The following is a 23,747-nucleotide window of genomic DNA, read 5'->3' on the forward strand; positions in this document are numbered from 1 at the left end:
GGCCCGGGCGCCAGGCCCCGGTGCCCCCTGCCTCAGGCCCGCCGGCGTCAGGCATCGCGGGCCGGTGTCAGGCATCGCGGGCCGGCGTCAAGCATTATGGCCCTGCATCAGGCGTCGTGGGCCGGCATCGAGCGTCGCGGGCCGGCATCGAGTGCTGCGGCCCCGCGATGAGCATCACGGGCCAGCGTTGTGGGCCAGCATCGAGCATCGCGGCCCGCCGTCGAGCGTCACGGCCCGCCGTCGAGCCTTGTGGTCTGGCATCGCGGGCCAGCGTCAAGAATCGCGGCCCGGCGTTGAGCGTTGTGGCCTGGCGTCATGGGCCGGCATCGATCCGCACGGGCCAGGTGTCGAGTGAGAGGGAGGGGTGCCCACTGCAGGATGTTGCCCGGTTTTTCCCATTTTCATATATGTATGAAATATATGTATATTTTTTGCATTTCCATGGTAACAGCCGACTGGGAAGCAGGCAGTTCTGCAATTCCCCTCATGGTGTTTTCGTCCCCTGCGGGGAGACATTAAGCGCAGAAATGTCAATGTTATGTCAGACTTCCTGTGTCTTGGGTGCTTTTAGCAGATTCCATGCTATCATTTAACACGCGCTTCTTCGTTTAGGTCATCGAAGTACTGCTGCGAGTTGTAAAAATCAAGCAGTTTTCCACATGATGCAACTGGAAGAGATATGACGACTGCCTGTGTGAGATATTCTTGGAGTATTTTCACTCAGGTACCGTAGACGACTTCTGATGTGGTACTTATCTGATATGTCTTTTGTAAGTGGCTGGCACTTGCACAGGGAAATACCGTTTGCAACAGATCTGTTGGGTTTTCTCAGTAATTCTGACAGGTGACTCCAGTCTGCACAGACTGGGATGCGGAACGCTAAAGGATGTGTGTGTTTGCTCTTTCCCAAAATACCTCGAGAATTGTGATGGTTCCTCAGTTTATAGGCAGCTGAGATAGTAAAACTGTGTGTGCAGAGAAACATTGTTTCTTACCTTTCCTTACTGTAATTTTTAAAAAATGCACTATATCTTATTGAGAGAGGAAATATTGTTTGTCAAATATTGGCCTCCTGAACTCTCAACAAAAAAGTAACTTTATATCTCTTTGACTGCCCAGTTTTTGCCTTGTTATTTTATTGATTCTCCTTCTTTCCCTCTCTGTTTTTTTATATTCTGTGAATACTTGGGTTTTCTGTTTTTGAACATCAGTGATCTCAGTCTTGTACCAGTTTTAAGTGCAGCGGAATATTTATTTGACTATAGATTTGCATTTTTGAGAGTTTTAAAATATAGGTGGTGTATTGATTTTACTATCCTATCTGTATGCTATCTGACAGAGTCTTTAACAAGAAGTCGTCCTCGGGAGCGGGTATCCTCAAGTGCAACCACAGTGGCCCTGTGCAACCACCACTGCTTTGTTTTGTGTCCCTGTGAAAAAATATTCTTAGTAAAAGCCCTGACTGCAGTACATTATTTGCTGTAGTGGCTGCAGTAATTGCTATGTTAGCCTGAGAGCCAGTGTGACTGTTTCCCAAATTGTGATGTAGACAAAAGCTATAGTTCTCTTGCAATCCTCTGGGAGTAGAATAGTGCTTCTGTTGGGCAGGAAAAGAATGCCTAAAATGAACTAATCGACAGGAGATTTACAGCTGTCTAAGGAAAAACCTGTGCAGCTTGTGGGTAGCCTTACCAGTGAGGTCTGAAGGCCGCGCACTGGGAAAAAGCTCAATCTCTCCCATCCCATTTGCAATAACAGGATCTCTCCTGGGTATCCCTTTGTCTTCAGTACTGTTTTTCTCTGTAGTAGGAGTCTGGCCTATGTGGAGGAAGTTCCCATCCCCTCTGGCAGGAAGGACTTCATGGGAGGGGAAGGGGGCATACATGTCCAAGGTCGAACAGAAATGTTTGAGAAGTGTCAAGAGCCACTAGAAAGGGTAGAGAAGGCAAACAGCAGACTAGCTCTTTTTTTGTTTGGGTAGGAAGAAGTTGGGAAATGGAATTGTGTAGGTATCGTTTCTTCTTTTGGGGCAGCAACTGTATATAAAGCCACTTCTGCTTTCCCTTTTCAGACTTTTGGGGAAATGAGGAGCTGTGTGTTCCTCAAGAAGAATGAGGGGCCACAAACCTCTTAAAATCTAGAGTTTTAAGTCCAATGTGGAGTCTCAGTTTTCTTTTGGTTTCTGTTTTGTTTTTTTCCCCCCCTTCATTTTGTTTATTACAGCTCTTGTTTTATGAATATAGCATAAAGAGAGAAAGGGTGAGCATGAATGGATGTTCTACATTCATGTAAGTGCAGTTTTCTGGAGACTCATATGATTAAGTCCAAAGAAATATTCACTAGCACATCCAAGACTCATCTTCCCCATATTTTAACTTTTTGCAACCATTTCACCTAGGTGTTATGTTTTAAAAAAATCTCAGTATTCTCTTAAACAGAAAAGAATCCTTTCTGTATTTGACTTGTACACATAAACGGCCCATTTTCTGACCAAATGTTCTGAAATACTCACCTTTGCATAGACACAAAGCTGGAATATTTCAGCCAGGAAGGTGGTCTTAAAAACAAGCAAATGAACAAACCCCCTAAGTGGCATAAAATAAAGTTGGAATACCTGTAGCATGTCTGGTGCTTTGCAATATGGCAGGAAGTTCATATCAATTTTATACAGTTACTGTAAGCAGCAGTATAAGAATTTGCCTTTATTTTTTGGTGTTCTGAATGTAGCATAAGCACACTATGTCTTCTGTATTTATAGAGATGTTGTTGTTCTTGTAAACGGGCACTCTTTGGAGGATGAAAAGGAAGTGGCGTGAATAGAAATGATCCCTCTCATTTGATCTTTTACTGGGCAAGTATTAACATCACAAGAACTATCAACAGACATGGGTGGCACTCTTTGATGCTCACCAAGGTTAAGTTTGGATAGTCTTGTTTGCTGAGTACTTGCCCTGCAGAGTGACTTACTGCCTCCCACTAGTGGACTGGCATCCTGTGTCAAGACCCTTTGGTAAGACTTGCTGCAAAGTATGCTGTGTCTGCTTTTGGGTAGTGTTCCCTGATCTCTGACTTTTGTGTAATGTCAAAATCATTAAATATTTTTATTTAGCTGCTTGCAGTTGTTCAGGGCTTCAATAAGTTTTTGGATAGACATGATTCTTATGAAAAAATCATATTTTTAGAAAATCAATTTCAGATTAACAAATTGCGCCAAACCCAGCTGAAGAAAACAAGCAGAGATTCTGCACAAGAAAACTTGGTGTTGGCACAAATTGGCAAGAGGTTCTCTCTGATTCCTTTTGGAAAGTGAGTGTTTTAAAATTTTTACTGTGGCTGGTGCAGTTCTTCTGCCTTTCCTCAAAATGTCACCACTCCACAGTCTCTGCTTTTGACAGACTTCTAGCTGCAATGCCTGCCGGGGCTCCTTGATCTTTGTTCAGCTGTGTATACCTCTGTGGAGCTATATGAGATGCTCATATTTCACCGTTTTCCAAGTGGATAATGCACACTGTCTGTAATGCTGATGCCTGTACAAAGAGATTTCACTCCTCTTGTATGATAGTGTGGGCAACTAACCACAAGGTCTTTTCTTTTCTGACATATATTTTTACTGCTCTGTTAATTGTTTCTGGATGCTCCTACCACCCCGGCCTTGAAGAACGTGACGCATAATGACCTAAATAGCTGCAGGAAAGTCTGTTCCTCCAGCACAGAAGCTGCCTTCTGATTTCAAATTAGTATTTATCATTGGGAAGTAAGGTTTCCAGATGAGAGGAAATGGGTTTGGTACATCAGTTGTATCCCTGATGTTCCATTTAATTGTTTTGTTTACTACCTGCAGGATCGTGAAATGTTACTTTTAACATAGTTTGTCTATGGGGAGATAAATCTCTCTTTAATTTTTAACCAATGCTTACACTTGTATATTATTCTAAACAATTTGTGCGTACATACTTTCGAATAACTATAGACTATACACCAATGGGGACTTTTGGGGTAGTTCTTCTCAGAGGATCCTATTTTTGTATTTAAAGAAGTGATGCTCAACTAAAGCTTGTGTTACTTTTTTTTCTTTTAAAGCTACTGTTAAGATGACTTCAGCTGAGGATGAGGAAAGGAACAGGTACAGAATATCATAGTATAAAAATCAGGTGCTGCTTTTCCCTGACCTTGTAGTCCAACCTCAGTGCTTTGTGGTGGGGACACAGCTGTCCTGGTCTTTGATTGTAGTCACATTACTTGCTTCATGCCCGTTTCCCCATTTGAGGAAAGCAGTTTAAGATTGAATTATGAACGACACAGTATATGGGAGAAAGGTGGCATTTATTAAGCTATTTGAGTGCTTCTAATCTCTCACTTTTCCATGATCTCTGTGTGTGGTTTGCTGAGAAAGTGGCACAGTCTGGCCCAGCTCAGCATGGTCCAAGGAATTATGGAATATGGTCAGTTTTAACAGCACATGTGGCAAGAGCAGGGCTGATGTGAAACTTGGATAATTGCTATGCAGCTTCCTTGTCAGGCTGCGTACAACCCAGCGAGGCAAATCTGAATGGTCATCACCCATTCTAATCTTGCAGAGAAGGTGTACCCTCAGTGTGGGAATATGGGATTTGGGATACTGTTAAGAGATGTGTGGAATGCACAGAAATAAATGCATGTATTTATGTGTGTGTGTGTGTGTTTATATATATATGTGTGTAAAAATTATTAGGCTTTCAGAAAGGCCAGGCTGACACAGACTTCTCTCCAAGTTGTGTAAGGAAGTGTTGTGCTGTTGGAATGTGCACCACATGTCATGGGGACAAGTCACAGCTCTCCTCCGACTCCAGCCTTGTCCCCTGCCAGTCTGCTGCTTCCTACTCTTAAAACCTCATGGTGCAAATAGGTTGTCAGAAAGAGCTTGACTTCGCAGAAAAGCTTCCGCAGCCATAACCTCATTCTTTGAAAAACTGCTTAAACATTTTTGCTAAAAAAGCTAACCCTCTTGCTCCCCCTCTGGGAGATGTCTATCTTGCACAGGGGCAAGCGTGGAAATATCAGCCCAAGGAATTAGCTTGTTGAAAGAAATGGGAAGCCTGAGTTAGTCCAGACTGTTTTGCATCCTCTTACAAAAGTGATGGTGTCTGCTTTGCTCGTACCACAGTTTCCTTATTGCAAGATTGAGAAGGTGTGCTGAATTAACAGAGAGCTGTAGAATAATGGAGTGGTAAACCTAGACCTTTGAGGACAGAGGGTAAATAAATATGTTAACCCAATAATAGATACATGGCTTGCTATTGCGGTCCTCAAAACAATCCCTTGTGTATTCTTCTCTTCCAATTTTTATCAGGTATCCTCTGCCTTAATAAATATCTCCAGTATTTGTCACATCTTCTAGAAACGGTGAAATGTTTGGCTTTAGCATGAATTGCAGGTGGCTTCTGATGGTTCTGTATTCCGAAGGGGGTGGGATAACCAGAGCAGTACTTCCAAAGGTTTTTTCACTCTCTAGTTGCCAGACAAAGCCATAAATAGCAGCAGGGACATTAACATGCCATCTGTCTTCACTGAAACTTCTTATAAGCCTCACCTTTGGGATGCAGAGTGAACCTCTCTTAAGAAGTACCTTATGATATCCAAGTCTGCCTGGTCTCAAATGATGTGGAATACCTGCAGGAGAACTTGTTCAGCATTGCGTGGTTGTTTGGAAGTCCTGGGGTCTTTCCACTGGGTGTTTAGTGTCTCTTCTCAGATGTCACCATTTTTCAAGCCAAAATCAAGTTTGGAGAGTGGATTCTCTGACTTGCATCAAGGGCTGGAGCTAATAAGCTCCATGTTCCTGGCTGCACATCCTAGTACCAACTAACTGATTAAAAACTTGTAATTTAAGTTGAAGATATTACTAGTAGATTATAGATTTATTTTCATTTGGGAGGGAGAGTGCGTAGAAAGGGGAGAAATGGGCTCCTTCAGTGCATAAGTTATTATTTACTTCAGGCACCTTGCAGGCATTGTGCTGGCTTTATAAGTTCTAATTTATATTGTTAGTACAAATTACAGCTTTACAAATGAGAGTGTGCACACCAAAAAATTTCCAGTAAGAATAATTACCTCACTGAAAGCTGTACCCTTAAGTAGCAAATGGAAAATTTGCTCAGTAACGCTAATGGAAAACTGCCTAAAAGTGAGGAGGAGGTATGCAGAATGAAGTTAATATGCACGAATGTGTGAAATTTAGTTTGTGCCTTCTCTTATACAGTGCGTGTGTGGAGGTATTACTGGACGTTTCAGTAACAAAGACTCTTACTGTGTAAAAAACAAAGAGTGAGAATAGCCCTCAGATTATGGCACTGCAGTTTCTGAGGACTTGCAAATGTTGATAATTAAAAAGCCAACCACAAGCACTGCAATTACAACTGTCTTGCGCAATTATTTGTGAGTAATACTCTGTTGTGCTCTTTTTGTAACTGCTGAATGCTTGCCTGTGAAACTTCAGCATCGTGCCATAGTCATCACAGAAAGAACTTGTTAAAATTGATGTAATTAAGATATTACTAACTGCACAGATCTTACGCTTTGCTGACTAACTAATATCCAAGCATGTAGTTATTGTATCTGTCATCACAGACATGTTATTCTGTGCTCTACGTTGTATGACTAAGTGTGTTACTGAACAAGGAACTTTTTTTTAAGTAGAGAAAGCTGTAAGACTTTTATAATATCAAATATTAATCTTCATGTTTTCAGACTGTAGGAACACTCTAAATTGTCACTCTAAGCTATTTTTGTTGTTGTTGAGATGGTTGAATTTTTTAACTTTTTTTTAATGTTTAATTTTAGTGATATTAAGTCGTTACAGTGATAGTGTAATTTAATGCCACTGCAGAGATTTTTTTTTTTCCCTAAGGAAATTAATACAGTGTGTGCAAAATAGATTTAATATATTGAAGAGGTGTTGCAAATACAGTCATAATTGTCAGCCTTTCTGTCATTACTCTTGTATCTAATCCCTTACGTTTTTTCTTGTGTTAGTTTAGTATATGTTGCTAGACAAAATGTGAATAAATTATGGTCATTACTGGAGAGAACAGAGTCAGTCTAACCCAGTTTTTAATTATACACCATTTAACTATTGATGTCATTAACTTGTCGGTTTGCATATTCTTATTGCTGCACATATGCTCTTCCAAGTAAGAAGCTCAGGGGACTCACCATTTTCTAATTCATTCTGCGCAGCTTATACAGTGAAATGCAAGTGAAATGCAGGTAAATGTAATTAAGTTGCATGAGTTAAAATATTCTGCAGTAGTGGTTCTCTCTCTTCTTAATTTACCTTTTTTGTTCTATGTTAACTTTGAATTTCATTTTTCTAGTATGTTTAAATCGGCAAATGTGTATCATTGCATATTTAAAAATGCTGATTCAGAAGGATGGCTGTAGAGTCATTCGTCTATAAAATCGAGCACAAGCAAAGACTGTTCTGTTGGTGAACAAGCAAAACAGTCTTTTTTCAGTTGTCTGCGGGGTTAGCATACATAGAAGGGCTCGGGTGCAGGGGAGGATTTTTGGCTTTATATGTAGAGTTGTCACATTTTGCTTTGTAATTTAGATTTAATTGAGGGTAATTCTGTCCAGTTTTCCTTCTTCTGTCTCTGAACTATACTTATTTGGCTAATTTAGGACTACAATTTGAGGAATGTCTGGTCTTGGCAATATAGATAGGTTTGTTCCTGTACAATTATGGCTGTTCATTGAGGTTAATTATCCATCAGGTCCTGACTTATGACTCTACTAGAATAGCTGTTAACTATGAATAATTTAGTACAGCATCATATTGCATGCCACTTAAGAAGGCCTCTGCCTGTTAATCTTTGTATCTCGTTGAAATCCACTCAGTAGTATGAAGGTTCCTGCTTGCGTTGATATTTTTATTGTTCCTTTTCATTCTCTTTTAAGATTTTTGTCAGTGTACAAAGGCAATGTGAATATTTTATGATGGTAAGCAATAAAAATACTTGCGCAAGAGAAGGTATAGTCTAAAATTAACTGGAACGTTTTGAAGTATTAAACTCATCTTCGGCGTTAACTTGTGTCCTTTAAATATATCTTAAACCTTGCACTTCCATAATACATTTAACATTTGCTCCACTGAGATTTATGCAGTTGAGACAGTTCACATCTTCACAAGAATACTTTGAGGATATACTTCATTATGGGAAAAGGCAAGTGTCTTAATGAAGGATTTCTTTGCAGGAGTACAGGATTTTAGTGCTTTTTACAGATTGCCTCAGTTGCACATATATCTGGTACTTCTATACTTATGACTGTCACATTTCAGAAGCTTTTTCAGGAGAAAAGCTGCAAATACAAAAGTTAAAAATACAGATAAATTTACTGTATGCCTTTAGGAGACTTGATAATTATATATTACCATTGGACACATTTTTTAAGAATGCTAAAATGATAGTGTTCTGTCATTATCATAAACTAGATTTTCACAAAAACTCCAGAACGTTAGTAAAGATGATACCTTGGAAATATCCGGGTAAGAACGTAAGAACATGAACATGTAACAGAAGTAGTAGTGAGACAAGTTTTGTCTGAGGCTTTTTTGGGAGAGAGGTTGATGCTTTGTGGTGTTGAAGGAAGGTCTGTCAGATGTCTGAGGGTTTTTTTTTTTCCCCTTTCTTACCACTTTCAAATTTCCATTAATGTTCCTGTTCTCTGTTCTAACTAATGTCTTTTTTTTATTCCCTTGCTTCTTATATTAGAAAAAGACCCCAAAATGGAAAGATGGATGTTCAGTCCTTCTACAGCGTTTTTAGATTGAGTTCATCCAGTCTATTCTCATCCCTTTTAAAATGTCACCTTACTTGTTGGATGAAAAGGGAACCAGGCAAGCGTACGCCGGCAGTGATGCTCAATGGACAAATGCTTGAACAGAATGCATGCTCGTGGGTTTAGTTCTTCTTCATGGTCCTGTTCACCAGGATGCTATGTTACGTCTTATTACATCTTAACTCCTCTTTATAATTCTTTTGTAAGACTCTTTCAGCCTAGTTTAGAAAGCAGAACTTTTCTGCAAATGAAGTTTGCTATAATATACATGATGCTGTTAGAAGTCGACACATTTAAGTAGAGTCATCCCTTGGTGCCTACTTCAGTGACTGAAGATAAAATAGGCCTTTTATCTTTTTGTGCTCTTTTACAGGATAGTAAGTAATTTAGGTGTCCCTTAAGGGTTGGTAGTTAAATGTTAAGGTCTTGCTAGATGTGTTTATTTCTCTTTAAAGGTGAAGATTTGCATCAGTCCCTTTGAAGGGGCACTCTTTGAGCTGTGTATTGTAGGGTTGTTTTAATAGACTCTCAAACCTGTAGTAGTTTTACAGTTTACTACTGACTCGACCAACACCTCTATGGAAATGCGCTCTCTTTACAGATGGAGGGAACTCATTATGTAGCCCAGTCCCAGTGTAAAATTTTCAAGACTCTTTCTTTTAAAAATTTCAAAAGGAATTTAAGAGTTGAAATTTCAACTGAAAATTAGTGGGACTGTCCTTCTCCAGAACTTTTTGATCTGTGTTACAATTGTCTTTTCTCTGCAATGTTTGTCATATTGAAATCATCTACAGTATACTTTACTAGACACCCCCAAAAAATCGATCTGCCTTTTTTTTTAGGTTAAAGTGAAAGAAGTTTTTAGTGTTTGCTTATTCTTTTTTTCCTGATGTATGTGGTGTGCTCTTACTCTTCAAATTCTGATTTGTCTGAAGTTTGATAATGCCCTTTGACATTAGATTACAATAAGTCATTAGTGATACATTGTACTGGTGGGCAGCTGGTGCTAGCTAGACTGAATCACTTACAGTTTATAGAACAGCTCCTTCGGAAAAATCAGTGCAACTCCTGTTGCCGGAGATGTGTGATTCAGGCACTGTGGCAAAGCAGGGGCGCAGCAGATCCTACCTATAGGGGATACCTTTTGCATTGCAGCATGTCATTTGGTGTGGTTAAACCTGACTGAGTGCAGCACGTGTGTGCTGACATCTTGTGGGGTGCTGTGTCTTCCGAATAGAGCAATTCCCTGAAGCCTTGGGAGTTGGGCAGGGGTGGCTTTTGTGAGCTCTCTCACATGTGCTTATACATCAGTTTTCAGGCCTTGAATCCTGGCCTAAGCCCCTAACACAGACAGAAGGGTTTTTTGAGGGTCGTCTTTTTGCCACTAGTTGCTGCTGTATGAAGCAGTTTTTGAGGACTGGGATCGCCTGTCTCTCTTCCCTCATCCTGCCTGGGCTGTTCTGTTTGTGCTGGAGAGCAGCTCCCAGGACAGCAGAAGCCCTCGTAGAAAGTGAGTATAGAAACCAGATGCAAAAGGTGATCTCCTACCTGCAGTCACTTAGGACAGCAGATAGGAGGGAAGAGGAGATTGAAGGCCCTATATTTGTCTACCCAAGCATCCTGAAATCTGCACACTGTGAATGTGTGCACTATGACTGCAATAGTTACAGCAGTAGAGAGGCAGAAGTGCCTGAAAGTTTGTCTTTTCTTTTTTTAACGTATGATTTTATTGGTGCTGTATGCAAAAGAACAAGTTATCCTTCAAACCTAGAGGTGTGAGAAGAAACAGACTATAAAGTTACATTCTGCCTTTTATTTTTGTGTTTAAAATGGTTTTCTGTGTTGCTGTTTAAATTTCTAAGTTCATATTTTTTAACTGCAGCACTTTATGTAACTGGCAGAGTGTTGTTGTTTTGATATAGTCTGTAACCAGAACTTCATTAAAGCCTTGATATTTATTGTTTCTCATTTAGCTTCTATCAAGTGGTGATTTTATGCAATGGCATCAAGCCACAGTTCTTCACCAGTGCCTCAGTCAAACAGCAGTGATGCTTTCTTTAAAAAGGAAATGGATGCATCGAAACGCTTTCGACCTGTGCAGTCACTGCCTGACGTATGTCCCAAGGAGCCTACAGGTAACGTTGCTTTGCAAGGAGGGTGAAAATGCAGTTAAGCCTGCTACCTTGGACATCCATTTTTAATTGATCAATCAGATTTTCTTGTGTTCTGGGTGGAGTGTACTAAGGTATAATCTTATTTCAAAGTGTAGTAGGAAGCGAGAGATCAAGACACACAGCTCTAGCACTATCATAAGACCAGTTTTTGGTCACAAGTATAGCTGCTGTGGTACATGAAAGCTTAGTTCGTATAGGGGGGTAGGTGGGATGGAATCTTGAGAATTGCGAAATATAATGCCGATGAATTTCAGCTGTAACTCTGATGGAGTAGTCAATTCAGAATATGAAAAACTTGTGCGTTTGGATTTCTTTCTCTTCAGTGGAAGTTATTGGCTTTCATGTAGAGATATCTAATGAACGTGGATATACCATTGTGTTCAAAGCTTGTGTTAGTTAATCTGAAAAAAGAAATGCAAAGTAAAGTGTTGCAGAAGGAGAATGTCATGCATCTTTTGTGTAGATAATTCAGATCCATTGCATAATTGTGAAAACATGATTTGCTGAAGAACTGCATTTTAGCAAAAATATGACTTTCAGTTTCTCATCTTAACGAATTGCCTTGTCTTTTGTACTGCAGGCGATCCCAGTAACTTATGTGATAGCCCATCCCTAGTTGTGGATCAGCATAGATGGACTATTTATCATTCCAAAGTCAATCTCCCAGCAGCTCTGAATGATCCTAGGTTAGCAAAAAGGGAATCTGATTTCTTTACAAAAACATGGGGAGTGGACTTTGTGGACACTGAAGTCACGCCTTCATTCTACCTCCCACAGATCACCAAGGAACATTTTGCATTATACCAACAGGAAATTACTCCGGTAAGAACCCAAAAGTAGATACATGTAGTAGCAGGGGCCAGAAAGAGATCTGAGATCCTCCTTCTAATTAAAGATTGTCCTTGTTAATAGTCTGTCATATAGTTAGCTGATAATTACTGTGTGCTCCAGTGTTCATTGACTCCACTAGGCATTTCTTGTTTTATAATCTCAGTATTCTCAATGTGGAAAAATGATGTCTAAATTCTCTAGACAATTTTGTAATTTTTCATTTGTGTTTCTGAATACTGTGCTCTTCATCAGGGCTTATAGTTCATGTTCATTCTTTCTGATTATTAATCATTTTTCTGTAAGAATTGTTCAATGATTGAGATCTACAGTGCAACACAGCATTTTCAGTCCTTTGGATCAAATGTAAAACATGACTATATGCTGCAAAGTTTGGAGTGTTGTGGGGGGGTTTTTTGTTTGTTTGTTTTAAGAGTCCCTCATATTTGAAACATTTAAAGATGAAATTGTTAAATAGTAAGCAGGTCTATTATTTGATGATGTCTTTTGTAACAGGAAAGTTAAAGCTACATCTAAGGACACCAGGAGCAGTAGGAGACTTCTATAAACTCTTAAAATATCAGTGTCAGTAAGTATGTAGTAACATTCCTTTTTTTGACTGAAAGAATACATAATAAGTCTCCCACTGTTTTCTGCTTCCTTGGTTTGTAACTAACTTTCTTTTTTGCTGTTACAGAATTAGCTGCAGGAAATGTTCCCCGTGTAAATCAAAGTTAAAATATGTGGAAGGGAATTGTCTGTAATGCCATTAGTTTGCACATCCAACATTTAAAACAGTTAAGAGCTCATCCGTTAAAATTAGCATGTAACCTAGTGATTGTGAAATGACACAAGGGTTTGAAAGAGGGAACTGACCATGATGTAATTTGTAGTAGAGACCTAGCTAACATGAGTGTTTTTTAGAATATAGTTACTAACCCCTAAGGTCTGGGGTGTTGATTACACCTGTAGATAAAATTTGAAGCTCAGCATGATGAAACAAGGTACTTGGTTTCAGCAAGGTGCTCATTAATATGATGTGGAAGTAATTTTGAATTTGATTCAATTTAATTTAGCAACAAAAAAGTGTTCATTGTGTTTTAGTGTGATTTCTAGATAAGACAGCAAATAAATGATTGTGGAAATGTAATTACAATCAATATATGGTTATATCTCATTTTGTGGAGAGGTTATTATGCATTTTCAATAAATTCTATGTTCCTTTTTTTCTTGAGATGTAAAGATATTGAAAAAACAACTTATCAACCAAAAAATTCAACCTGTGGTACCTTTCACCTGGACAAACATCATCTGAGCTTTTAAGAGGAAAAATATTATTGTGAAGTTGTCAGAATTATTTGGCATAATGCAGTATGTTTCACTGAGAATGTTCCAAATGTTCCGTTTCAAAGAAAGAAAATCTTTTTACAGCCTGGGAATAATTCTTTAATATATTTGTCTTTTACAGAGAGAGAAGATTCATGAAAAATGCAAGAATATTTGTCCTCCTAAAGATACCTTCGACAGGACTCTGTTACACACCCATGGTACAGTCAGAGCCTTCTTTTGCATGTTAAAAAGTCATTTCCTCTTCTTTAATGGACACTAAAACATACTGATCATGTCTTTTACTTGTCTGTGGGCTTTATGTGCAAAAAAAGCTGCTGGTGATTTCACTGTAACAGTAACTGAAAATGGGGATGACTAGAAGTATTCATGATCACTGCTGATACTTTATAGGTCAAAATGCTTGTGATCCCAGCTCTTGATTATTTTTTTTTTTTTTTCCCCCATGGCATTTTTTTCATTCGTGGCGGTCATTATGTCTATGGCAGTGTTTTCTTCAACTTTCTTTTACTTAAGATACACTGCAACTAGATCATTCAATTGCATCAAGTTTCTTGCAGCTGTTGACTTTGCAATGAAGAAAGACACTACATGTGAGAATGGCAGTGCTGGGCCATTCCTGACTCGCTGCCCCAAGGTTCACTGTTAGCAAAGACTACCCGAAGCAATTTTTTTGGCATCTACAGCTATAGCAACGCTGTATATCATGATTTTATGGAAGTAGCTCAGCTAATATGAAACTGGACAAAGGAAGGTGAGAGGCAAAATGAAAAGGAAAAGACAAGCAAAAGGAAAACCCAGAACCTGTAGCGAACTTATAATATTTGATTTCTTTAATTTATTTCCTCAAAAATGTTAACATAAATGAGTTAATTTGTCAATTGCCGTTTCATCGGGCTTGTCTATATCCATGTCTATTGGTAATGCAGCAAGAAGCTCTCAGCAGTTTACTCCTTTCGATCAAGTTTTTCTTTCAGTCAGCTTTCTTCCTTCTTTCCTGTGCAAAAGGAAGTCCTGCTTCTGTGGGGTGTCTCTGTGCTCAATGCTATTTTTCGAATAGCTGTTCCTGAATGATTCTGTTTGCAGCACATGTTGCAAAATGAAAGTGCCTTCTTCGGGCTTAGCTTAATCCATTTTGAAAGAGTTTTTTGTTTTTATCAAAGGAAATTAATCATCAAAGTAACTGGGAGCTGCTTTGGATATTTTATAGCTCCTTTGTTTGGTATTGACTGTCTTTCTCTAACTCCAGCTCACAAGACCTGGCATTTCACTTCCATAAGAGTTGGTCTGTCCTAAGACTGAGAACAGCAGGATGATTTGTAGGCCTGGCTGCCTTTTGTATTTCAATACAAATAAAGTCCCAGCTGAAGAGGTTAGAGAATTGTGGGAGGCTGTGCTGAGAGAGGGTTCTCACCATGGTTATCAAGGAGGAAGAGAAAGTCTGGATGAAGTATGGGCGTGTTGCTTTTAAATTCCTCACTTTTCTTAGCCTGATGTGTCCTTCTTCATAATGTGCATTAATTCATGTGTAGGGGAGAGGAAGAAGGGATTTTTGGATGAACCTCAAAAGTCTGAATTTGCCTTTTCTTCAAGTTGTGCTGGGGTACAATGCTGCACCTCTTCTCCTAGTTCAACTCTTTCCCACCCTCTGCAACTGTCAGCTCAGCTTAGCCAGCAAGAGGACTACCTCTGTGCTGCTTGCTCAGCGTGTTTGAGACTCTGGCTTAGCAGGCCTCATTCATCCTTGCTGCCAGCCTTTGTGCATCCACCCTCCAAGTGCTGTGCAGAAGTGATTATGTAGGCAGCTTCAGTCTGGAGTGCAAAAATCGAGGTGATGTGCAGGGGACTTTTCCTGGCCTTGGGCAGCAGCTTGAGTGCACTGAGGAATGTGAAGTGTTAAGTGGACTGTCTTGTATGACTAATATTTTCATTCTCAAAGCAGCCAGTTATGAACACTTTTGAATGCTCTGGGCATAAGACCTAAACTACAAAGGGCAGCAGAGCATTTCAAAGAATCAGAATAATCGGGTTGGAAGGGACTTGAGGAGGACTCTAGTCTAACCTCCTACTCAAAGCAGGTTCAGCTCTGAGGTCAGATGAGGTTGCTTGGGGCTTTATACAGTTCAGTCTTGAAAACCTCCAAGGATGGAGACTGTACAACCTTTCTGGGCAACCTGCTCCAATGCTTGGCTGTCCTCGCAGTGAAAAAATTTTTCTTCATATCCAGTCAGAATCTCTCTTGTTTCAATTTATAACCATTGTCTCTTGTCTGTGCACCACTGTGAAGAGCCTGGCATAGTCTTCTTCATAACCCCCTCGTAGGGTCTAACAGTATTCGAGGTAATTGTTTTCCATTGTTTGCTCATGAATGACTACTTGTGTTTTGTTTAATTTTAGATAAATCCAGGAGAGATCTGGAACAAGTACCTAAGGTATGGTTGCTGTGCACTCTAAACCGTTATAAGGATTTCTCACATACAGTTGTATAGTTTTGAATATATGAACATACTCTTTTTTATGTGGAAGTTGTTTTCTTGAGAATCAGTCCGAGTAATCAACTCGGAAGATATGCAATGTTCATAGCATTTACAAAAATTAAAAATAATCTGCCTTTTTTTTTTTGGCATTCTGCGATCTTGATTTTCTTTTACTTAAGGTAGAATACAAATGCTTCCCCCCCCCCCCCCATCTTTAATAGTTACAAAATCAAAGTTGGGCAAAATTAGCCATGCTGCGTCCTTGGAGGAAAGGGAAACTGGAGAGTCTGAAAGTTTTAAATATTGTATGGTGTACAACTTAGCCTTAGGCTTGACTCCTTGAATCCTAAGGCCCTATTGTAATACGTTCTCTATAGTCAGAGCAGATAGATTGCTCTAAGGTGCTTGCAGCATGTGATGTGTTGTTTGCAACGGGTTGACAAAAGACACAAACATAGATTCCAGCTCAGTCTCATTATTTTTTTAGGCACATTTAGGAGTCAAAGTGTTAATATGGGTCAGCATCTGTGTGCAAGGCATGTAGACTTACTTCAGTGGCTGTCACTGTAACATTTAAAGTCCAGTAAACAAGAATATCTGAGTATGATATGATGCCATAGCTTGTGTAGAAACTTTTAACATTACCCCACTTCATAAATATAGGGAAAAGGATAGTATTGTCCACCTGGAAGTTGCAGGTGTACCAGTGTTGTCACGTAAAAATAATATGATCAGAGAGAATTTAGATTAACTCTACTGATCTCAAAGAACTATAAATATTAAATGTTATTGACCCTTTCTGTGACCAATGTGTTTGCTGCACTACACTAAAGGAGGTAAGTTTTGAGGCTCTGTTCCCTCCTAGGGAACACTTCCTCCACCCTGGCAGTTGGATGGATCCTCAGTTTTGTAGAAGCCACAGCCCTCAGAAATGAGTGTATCAGCAATTGGATGTCCCTGCTGCTGAAGAACATTTATTCTGGTTCTTTAGAGGACCCACCTGCAGTCTAATGCTGCTTATGTTTTAGTGCTCAGGCACTTGATAATCTAGACTATGTGGAGCTCTTGACTTGCACTTTTAGGAAGATAAGGCTTTGTCAGGTCAAACAGACTTTTAATGTATGAAATAAGTCAGTCATAAGGCATGGAGTGAATTTGTTTACCTGGGTAAATGGAAATTGGAAAAGTCAACAAATAAGATCCTCATAGGTTTGTGAAGCAGGATGTCTGTTAAACTGGGAAAGAAAAGAGGGGAGAGAGAGATGCATTTGTTTTTTTCATTTGTTTGTTTCAGATTTTTATGAAACCAGATTTTGCCTTGGAAGATTCCATAACGTTTAATGCCGTTTTACCATGGTCTCATTTTAATACTGCTGGAGGAAAAGGAAATCGTGATGCAGCTTCCTCCAAGTTACTTCAAGAAAAGGTGCAAATTCAATACAACTTGTCATTATCTGTTGCAGCTGTTATTCATTACAGAGAAAGTATTGGCAGACAGGTCGACTGCTGCTGTTTTGCACTGTTTGTTGAGACATCACTGTTATGGTCCTGGGTATTTCTTGTTTTACATCAGGCTGTGGATTCTTAGTCAATAATGGGGGAAATATCTTACCAAAGAACTCTTTCCTCTGCTAGATAAATGTATCTATTCAATCTGGAAAAAAAAATCTGCATATAGCATAGTATTTGGCTCTTCATGACTGCTAAAACTTAGTGAAGCAGGTATATATTGAGAACTTTAGAGATGTGGGGCTGTTAGGGAGGAACAGTGATTCCGTGAGAAGGGAAAGCAGGTAGGAAAGCTTAGAGGTTGTACACTATCGGTTAAAACTATTGCTTTCTCACATCTCAGGAAGACTCCAGATTCAAGGCACTGTGCTCTCAGTGCCAAAATAAATACTAAATCCTAAGGTTTTATTTGGCAGTAGCTTCCTCTTACTTATTGTTGTCATGCCATCTGCACCAATCCATTTCTGGAGTGCATTGGAGAACGTGAAGGCAGAGTGGTTTCATTCATGTTGGAAACAGAAGTCTGTAAAATAATCTGTCTTGATTTTTTTTTCTTTTTTTTTTTCTTTTTAGAGAGTTATGTAGTCATAGTGGAGAAACCACCCAGCAAATCATTTTAATGGCATAAATTCCCATGAAACACTTTGGAAAACTGTATGTGATTTTGCAGTCTGTTTTCTAACTAATTTTCCCTCCTACTTAACCTACTAAAGCTTCTGGAAGCTAGTTAAAAAAGAAAAAAAAAAAAAAAAGRGGTGCCTTGGGAAAAAAAAAAAACAGCATGAGACCCTCGGGAAGGTGTTTACAAAAGCTCCAGGAGTTGGTCTTCCTCATCTTCCTTCAGATCAGGAGGGAGAGACAGGCTCTGCTAGAGGGTAGCTTGCTCCTGCATTGGGTTGTGCTCCATGGTCTAAAGTTGGCCTTTGGGAATACTTCTGCCTTTGGAGTTTCTTGTAGCGGTCACTGTTTGAAACCAGTATCTGAAGCATACTTGAAACTTGCAGAATGTGCCTGGCTGCGGGGTTGGCAGCAGCGGGATGGACACTCAGCAGGGGCTCTAAGTGAAGGAAACCCAGAGCCCTCTCTGATGCAGCGGAATGAAAATAGGGCTTTGAACAGCTTTGAGCCACACTTCTTTAGAGAGGTATACCTAAACAGTATAAAACAGTTCTGCTGCCTCCAAAGCCACACGCCTCACGTACAAAATATTACACTGCTTTATGTTACTGAAATGGGCCCAAATTTATTCTCTTACTTTCAAAAGGCTCTGAATTGCTCAAGATTCATTTACACTTCATGTCAGGTGCAAATAGGCACCCTGCTGCTCTTATTATCCTTAGCTCCAGGCAGTATTTTTCGTCAGGATTTGGAAACCCTGCCATAATACATCCTTAGGCTATTAGTGCTTTTGGACTGCTGATAATCTACGTGGAACAATTTTCCCCTGATGTTTTTCTCCTTATCTCTCTCCATTTCTTGCCATACATTGGGACTGTAAGCTCTTTTGAAGCAGGTACTGTCATTTTGTTCTGTTTATCTATAGCACTTAGCACAGTGAAGGGGCCTAGAGCATCTGGTTGCTACAATCAAATAAATAACCCTTTCTCTGATCCCTGTGTCACAGTCTGTGTCTGTGGGCTTTTCCCATGGGCTAGGCATGTTACAGCTGGTTGGTGGAGGGCATTTTTGATTAAACCTGTTACAGAAAAGATGAGTTTGCATATTGCATTGAGACAATAAATCCCTAATGTTGAATATATTCAGTATGAAAATATTCTCCAACTGATTTTATTTTCGATCTTAACCAGCCATAGGACCTTTTTAAATTCAGCATAAGGTTTGAGTGCTCGGCACTTCCTAGAAACCAGGTCATCTGAGTATTAGCATTCAGATGAGCATCCTAATGCCTCACTCCTTTGAGTTTGCATATTCAGCACAAGGCAGAACACAGAGCTTTTACAGCTCAAATAATCAGACCAACCCAGCAGTCTGGTAACAGTTCAATACAGGGAATTTGAAGTTCATGTTCCAAAGATGTAGCTGTACTCTGTCACTCAGAATCCCACAGTGCCGGCACACATGAAGTACGCTACATAGGATCTCCTGACTCCAACTGGTTGGCAAAGAGCGGCTGCAGCCAGATAGATGTCCTTCTATGAAGAAGATGCTACAATCTTTTATTTCAGCAGGGCCAGACCAAAGCCAAGCCTTCAAGCACAACTATGCTGCATCTTCATCATCTTTAAATGACCTGAAGTACATAGCATATTTGCATGTGTATACAGGTGTCTCCTGCAAGCTAGTCTCCAGAGCTGTTTCCTGGTTAATGGCTGTGATGGTGCCAGTATGTAACCTCTGTGGTACAAGAGCTTGAAAGTTCTTTTTAAATTACTCACTTTTCGACCTTGTAATTTTCAAGCTAGAGAGCCATCAAGTCAGCCTTCCCAAAGCGGCTTTGAGCTTGTTCAAAAAGAAGTGAACAAACCCCAACGGGTAGTTATTTGCTTGCCGACATGACAAAGGGTTTTAATCGAGGATCATAGTATCTTTGGTTATTAGTAAAATTTCCTCATGATACAATAAGACGTTTCAATTATACCCTCAAAGAGCGTTTGCACTGGGATAAACTTGTCAAGTCCTAACAATGCTGTTCATTTTTTCCCTTCCCTCTTCTCTCTAGCTGAGCCATTATCTGGATATTGTGGAAGTCAATATTGCACATCAGATTTCTCTGCGCTCAGAAGCATTTTTTCATGCAATGACCTCTCAGCATGAGTTGCAGGACTACCTCAGGAAAACCTCCCAGGCTGTAAAATTACTTCGAGAGAAAATCTCCAAAATTGATAAAGTAATGTGTGAAGGATCGCTTCGAGTTTTAAGACTGTCACTCACCAGAAATAACTGTATAAAAGCATACAATAAACTGAAGTTAATGGCTACTGTACACCAAACACAGCCCACGGTACAGTTACTACTGTCCACTTCTGAGTTTGTTGGAGCATTGGACTTAATAGCAACAACACAGGAGGTATTGCAGCAAGAGCTTCAAGGCATTCACAGTTTCCGGTAGGTGACCATCTAGAAAATGGACAAAATGCAAGTGGTGTTAGAATGTGTCAAGCAGGTTATAGTGTCAAGCTGAAGGAGTTTGTTTTACCTATGTTTGTTTGTTCTTAGAGGATGTTGTACAAGTGGTACAAAATGCGAGTGTGAGGTAAGCAGTGTGATTAATGCGTGAACCAGTGAGAAGGTTGTTTGTTTGTTTGTTTTTAAGAGCACTTTTAATATTTAGATGTTTTGTACTCCTTAGGGGTGCAGGGAATAAATGAGAGCTGAGCAGTGGTTGCACTTTCATCTTGCAGGGCTTGTAGCCCACACCTGAAAGATGGTTTTCAAGTGGTGGGCTGTAGTCCTCATTCATCCAGCACCCCAGAGATACAGTTCTTAGCACACAGCTCTACTCCAAGCCGCTGTCTTGACTGACCGACCTAGGCATGTGATACTACAGGAATACATGCTGACTATGTATTGAGTAGGTCTGGCTCCGGCCTGTGCTTGCACCAGCAGTGCTGGAAGAAACTTTGCAAGCTAAAGCCAGCGCAGGTGGCCTGAGGTATCAAACCATGGCTCAAAATGTAATCTGAGGTTGATAGCTGGTCAGATTGGACGTGTTCAGCAATGTCTCCTCTCGTGTCGCTCTATGTATGGCCAGGGGGTGCTTTGTCTGCCTCATCTGACTGAAAAATTCGGTTCTGTGGGCTCTGTGGGCTGCTGGAGTTGCAGCACAAGGGGAAGAAATGGTGGGAAGGTGCCGCCCAAGCCACTGCTGCTATTTTTTTTTTTTTCTCCCCCGCCACCCATTTGCTATGGCCATGGGAGTTGGCATGTCGAGGGTCCCGTGCTGGCTGCTCTCATTAATGATGGATGCTGTAGAGCTCTGCTCAGAGATGGGGCTGCACTGGGCAAGGTCCTGTGCAGTACACAAGAGTATCGCTACAGCAGAATCCTTTCCGCTGATGTAAATAAGTTATTGCAACTCTTGTAGCACAAGAGTGTCATATACAGAGCTGACACTCTGGTGTGATACTGTCAGAAGCAGTGCTTGTTAAATCTGCTTGGAGATCTGTATCGGCCGGTCAGGGTGCTGTATACTTAGACTTACAACTTGATGCTGGGCTTTTTGTTTTGGAGCTAACGTGCTTCCTGCAACCTCGTGGTTCCCAGTTTGCATAATAAGAACATGGTTATTGCTTAATAACTGTAACATGAATATTCAGAACTTCATACTGTTAGTACTCTGGTCCTTCTGTTCTGCTGAGCTGCTGTTCTAACATCCCCTTCTAGCTGGCTCACAGAAAGAGTGAGAGCTAGTAAACTACTTGGGAGGAAAGTTGTCAGTCTTTCTTTTAGCTTAAATGGTCCACCTTCAGGCACTGCAGCACAGTTTCCTTCCTCTGCTGTTCCTGCTCGCAGCCACTTGACTATAGTGCACAGCCCTCAAGGGAGTCGTATTTGTGTTTATGCTAATGGTATTGAGTGTACTTCCATAAACTTGTGACAGCATCAGTCAGAATTAGTTTTAGTTGGCAATTTAATGACTGAAGATACTTATTTGCTACGTCAACAGAGAATGCTATTATGTTCTCACTGTAGTATACGTGATGTTCCAAGAATGTCTTACTTAAAAATTACACTCACTTGTAGAACATATTTGCATGTAAACAGTCATGTAGCATATAAAAAGAGATTTCTGTGAACAATGCTTAATTGGTTAGTTTGCTAGAGTTAAAAAAAAAAAAAAAAAAAGGTGATGTGAGTGGGAAATGTCCCCTTTGTCTTGGAGATAAAAGGTTCAGAAAGGTAATTTAAATCTATCAGTTGTCATTACCCCCACCAGAGGGGTAAGAGCACAGCTGTGTCTGAGAAGCCCAGCACAGTCCCTCCCAAGTCTCACAGTGACCTGTGTGTATTGCATGCCCAAAGAAATAATGTGCAGTGGAAAGATAGCCGTCTGGAAGAAAACTTCTCGGTAAAATGTTGTTTAAAAAAAAAAAATTAAAATCTTTACCCTACACAAATACTTCAGCTTGCTCTTGTATTCAGAAGCACTGAATGGATGTTCTTGTTTTGTTCTCGGTAAGAATGCTGCAACTGTCAAGTGAGATAAATACCTGTTTTATTTAGAAATCAATCTTTTTTAAAAAATTGTGATATTAGCTATTTTAGACTTTTTGCTTTAGCATGCTGTGTATGACAGCGTGCGGAATTTGCTCCTGAACGGAAGTCTTTAGCTTTAAGTTGAGGCATGTTGCAGAATCATTCACTGTAAGGCAGTAAGAAAACTATTCAGATCATCCATGTATAAAAAAATTATTCTCCTCTTGTCATGCTATATCCAGGAAAAATGTAACTGGATTCTAGTTATAGCAAAAAAATGAAAGCTCCTTAATGATGCCATGAAGTAATAAATTGGTATCCTTAATCTAGTCTAATATCCCATGTGGTTATATGCATCAGTCATAACTTCGTGATTATTGCTTGCTGCTGTTATAGGATAGAATTAAAGTCTTACAGCTCTTAACCTTTGCAAGTTCATTGTTTTAATTAAAAAAAAAAGTACTTAACGTGTGTTAACTAAATTACAAATCTGTAGTGACAATTTCTACATTGTTTTAACGTCGTTGTTGAGGTGGTGGAGATCCGGTAAATTTTTACAACGGGTATGTTGGCAAGGCACAGTTTATACAGGTGAAACACAGAGGTGCCCAGAAAACCTGAGACAGTCTAAGTATTTGTAAAGAATTTTTAGCTTGCACTTATAATTTTACGTGGGCAAATTGTAATAGTCAGACATGGAAATGACATGATGTGTGATCGGTGCCTCCTCAGAGCTCATTGCTGGGGTGTTTGGCTGGGAGATGATCTAAGGTCTGACTTATTCCTGGGTGTTTCCGGGTGGAGGGCTGCTTGGTGTTAATGGCCAGAATGGCTCGGATGAAGCCAAGTGCTGGCAACTCTTTTTTGGATGTTTCCGTACTCCTGTGGTTTTGAGTGGGTAGGTTAGGCTGTGTTTAAATGCAGTTAAGCAAAGCCTACCCAAGTCATTTACCTAAGTGAGAGCATCTTTGTGCTTACCTAAGTAAGAGCCTTTGTGTTTTGGGTATTAGGCCTGCAAATAAGTTTTGTAAGTCCAGTCATTACATTGCAAATGGTGATCTTCCCTTTAATTTTGTCTGTTGGGTTTGTTTTGAAATGTCTGTGATGCGAGTGGCTTGGGTTTTTGCTAGAGGCCAGTTTAGCTTAAATTGGATACTGGTTTGAAATGTTTCCTCTTTGTCTATTCCAGCCAATTCTTGACCAACAAATTGGCAAAATGTCTTTTGTTGTCCCCCCTGATTTTTTTACAGATACTTGGTGCTCTCACGGGAAGTTAGGAAACCAGGACTGCTTGGCATCTTTGAAATTCCCACTTTTAATTTTACCTAGCTAAAAATCTCTTTAGCTGCCCAACTTTTGAACACTGGTCAGCATTTTTGACGTGAGAAATTCCCTTGTGGTTTTGTGTGCATGTCTGCCAAATGTGGTTTAAAATCTG

The 23,747-nt window shown here is 40.0% G+C and overlaps 1 protein-coding gene across 7 annotated transcripts in view; it reads left to right on the plus strand.

The window, feature by feature from the left end:
• Positions 1-616: 616 nt before the first annotated feature.
• The window catches only part of VPS54 (VPS54, GARP complex subunit), a 51,477-nt gene continuing 28,346 nt past the window's right edge, over positions 617-23,747 (plus strand). For 4 of the 7 annotated variants that reach the window (XR_003255902.1, XM_026080626.1, XM_026080629.1 and 1 more), the window contains exons 1-7: positions 617-724; positions 10,791-10,952; positions 11,572-11,813; positions 13,288-13,366; positions 15,564-15,598; positions 16,938-17,069; positions 19,833-20,218. Coding sequence is in view for 6 of the 7 variants with exons in the window: in XM_026080626.1 (XP_025936411.1) it covers positions 10,817-10,952; positions 11,572-11,813; positions 13,288-13,366; positions 15,564-15,598; positions 16,938-17,069; positions 19,833-20,218 (1,010 nt within the window). In the remaining variant the exon portion in view is untranslated. Of the gene's footprint in view, positions 771-9,001; positions 9,020-10,790; positions 10,953-11,571; positions 11,814-12,235; positions 12,409-13,287; positions 13,367-15,563; positions 15,599-16,937; positions 17,070-19,832; positions 20,219-23,747 lie in introns of those variants that run through there. The other 3 variants (XM_026080627.1, XM_026080628.1, XM_026080631.1) reach the window with 3 other exon arrangements.

This window comes from Apteryx rowi, unplaced genomic scaffold (genome assembly GCF_003343035.1).
Source record: "Apteryx rowi isolate R43461 unplaced genomic scaffold, aptRow1 scaffold_53, whole genome shotgun sequence".
Classification (NCBI taxonomy): domain Eukaryota; kingdom Metazoa; phylum Chordata; class Aves; order Apterygiformes; family Apterygidae; genus Apteryx; species Apteryx rowi.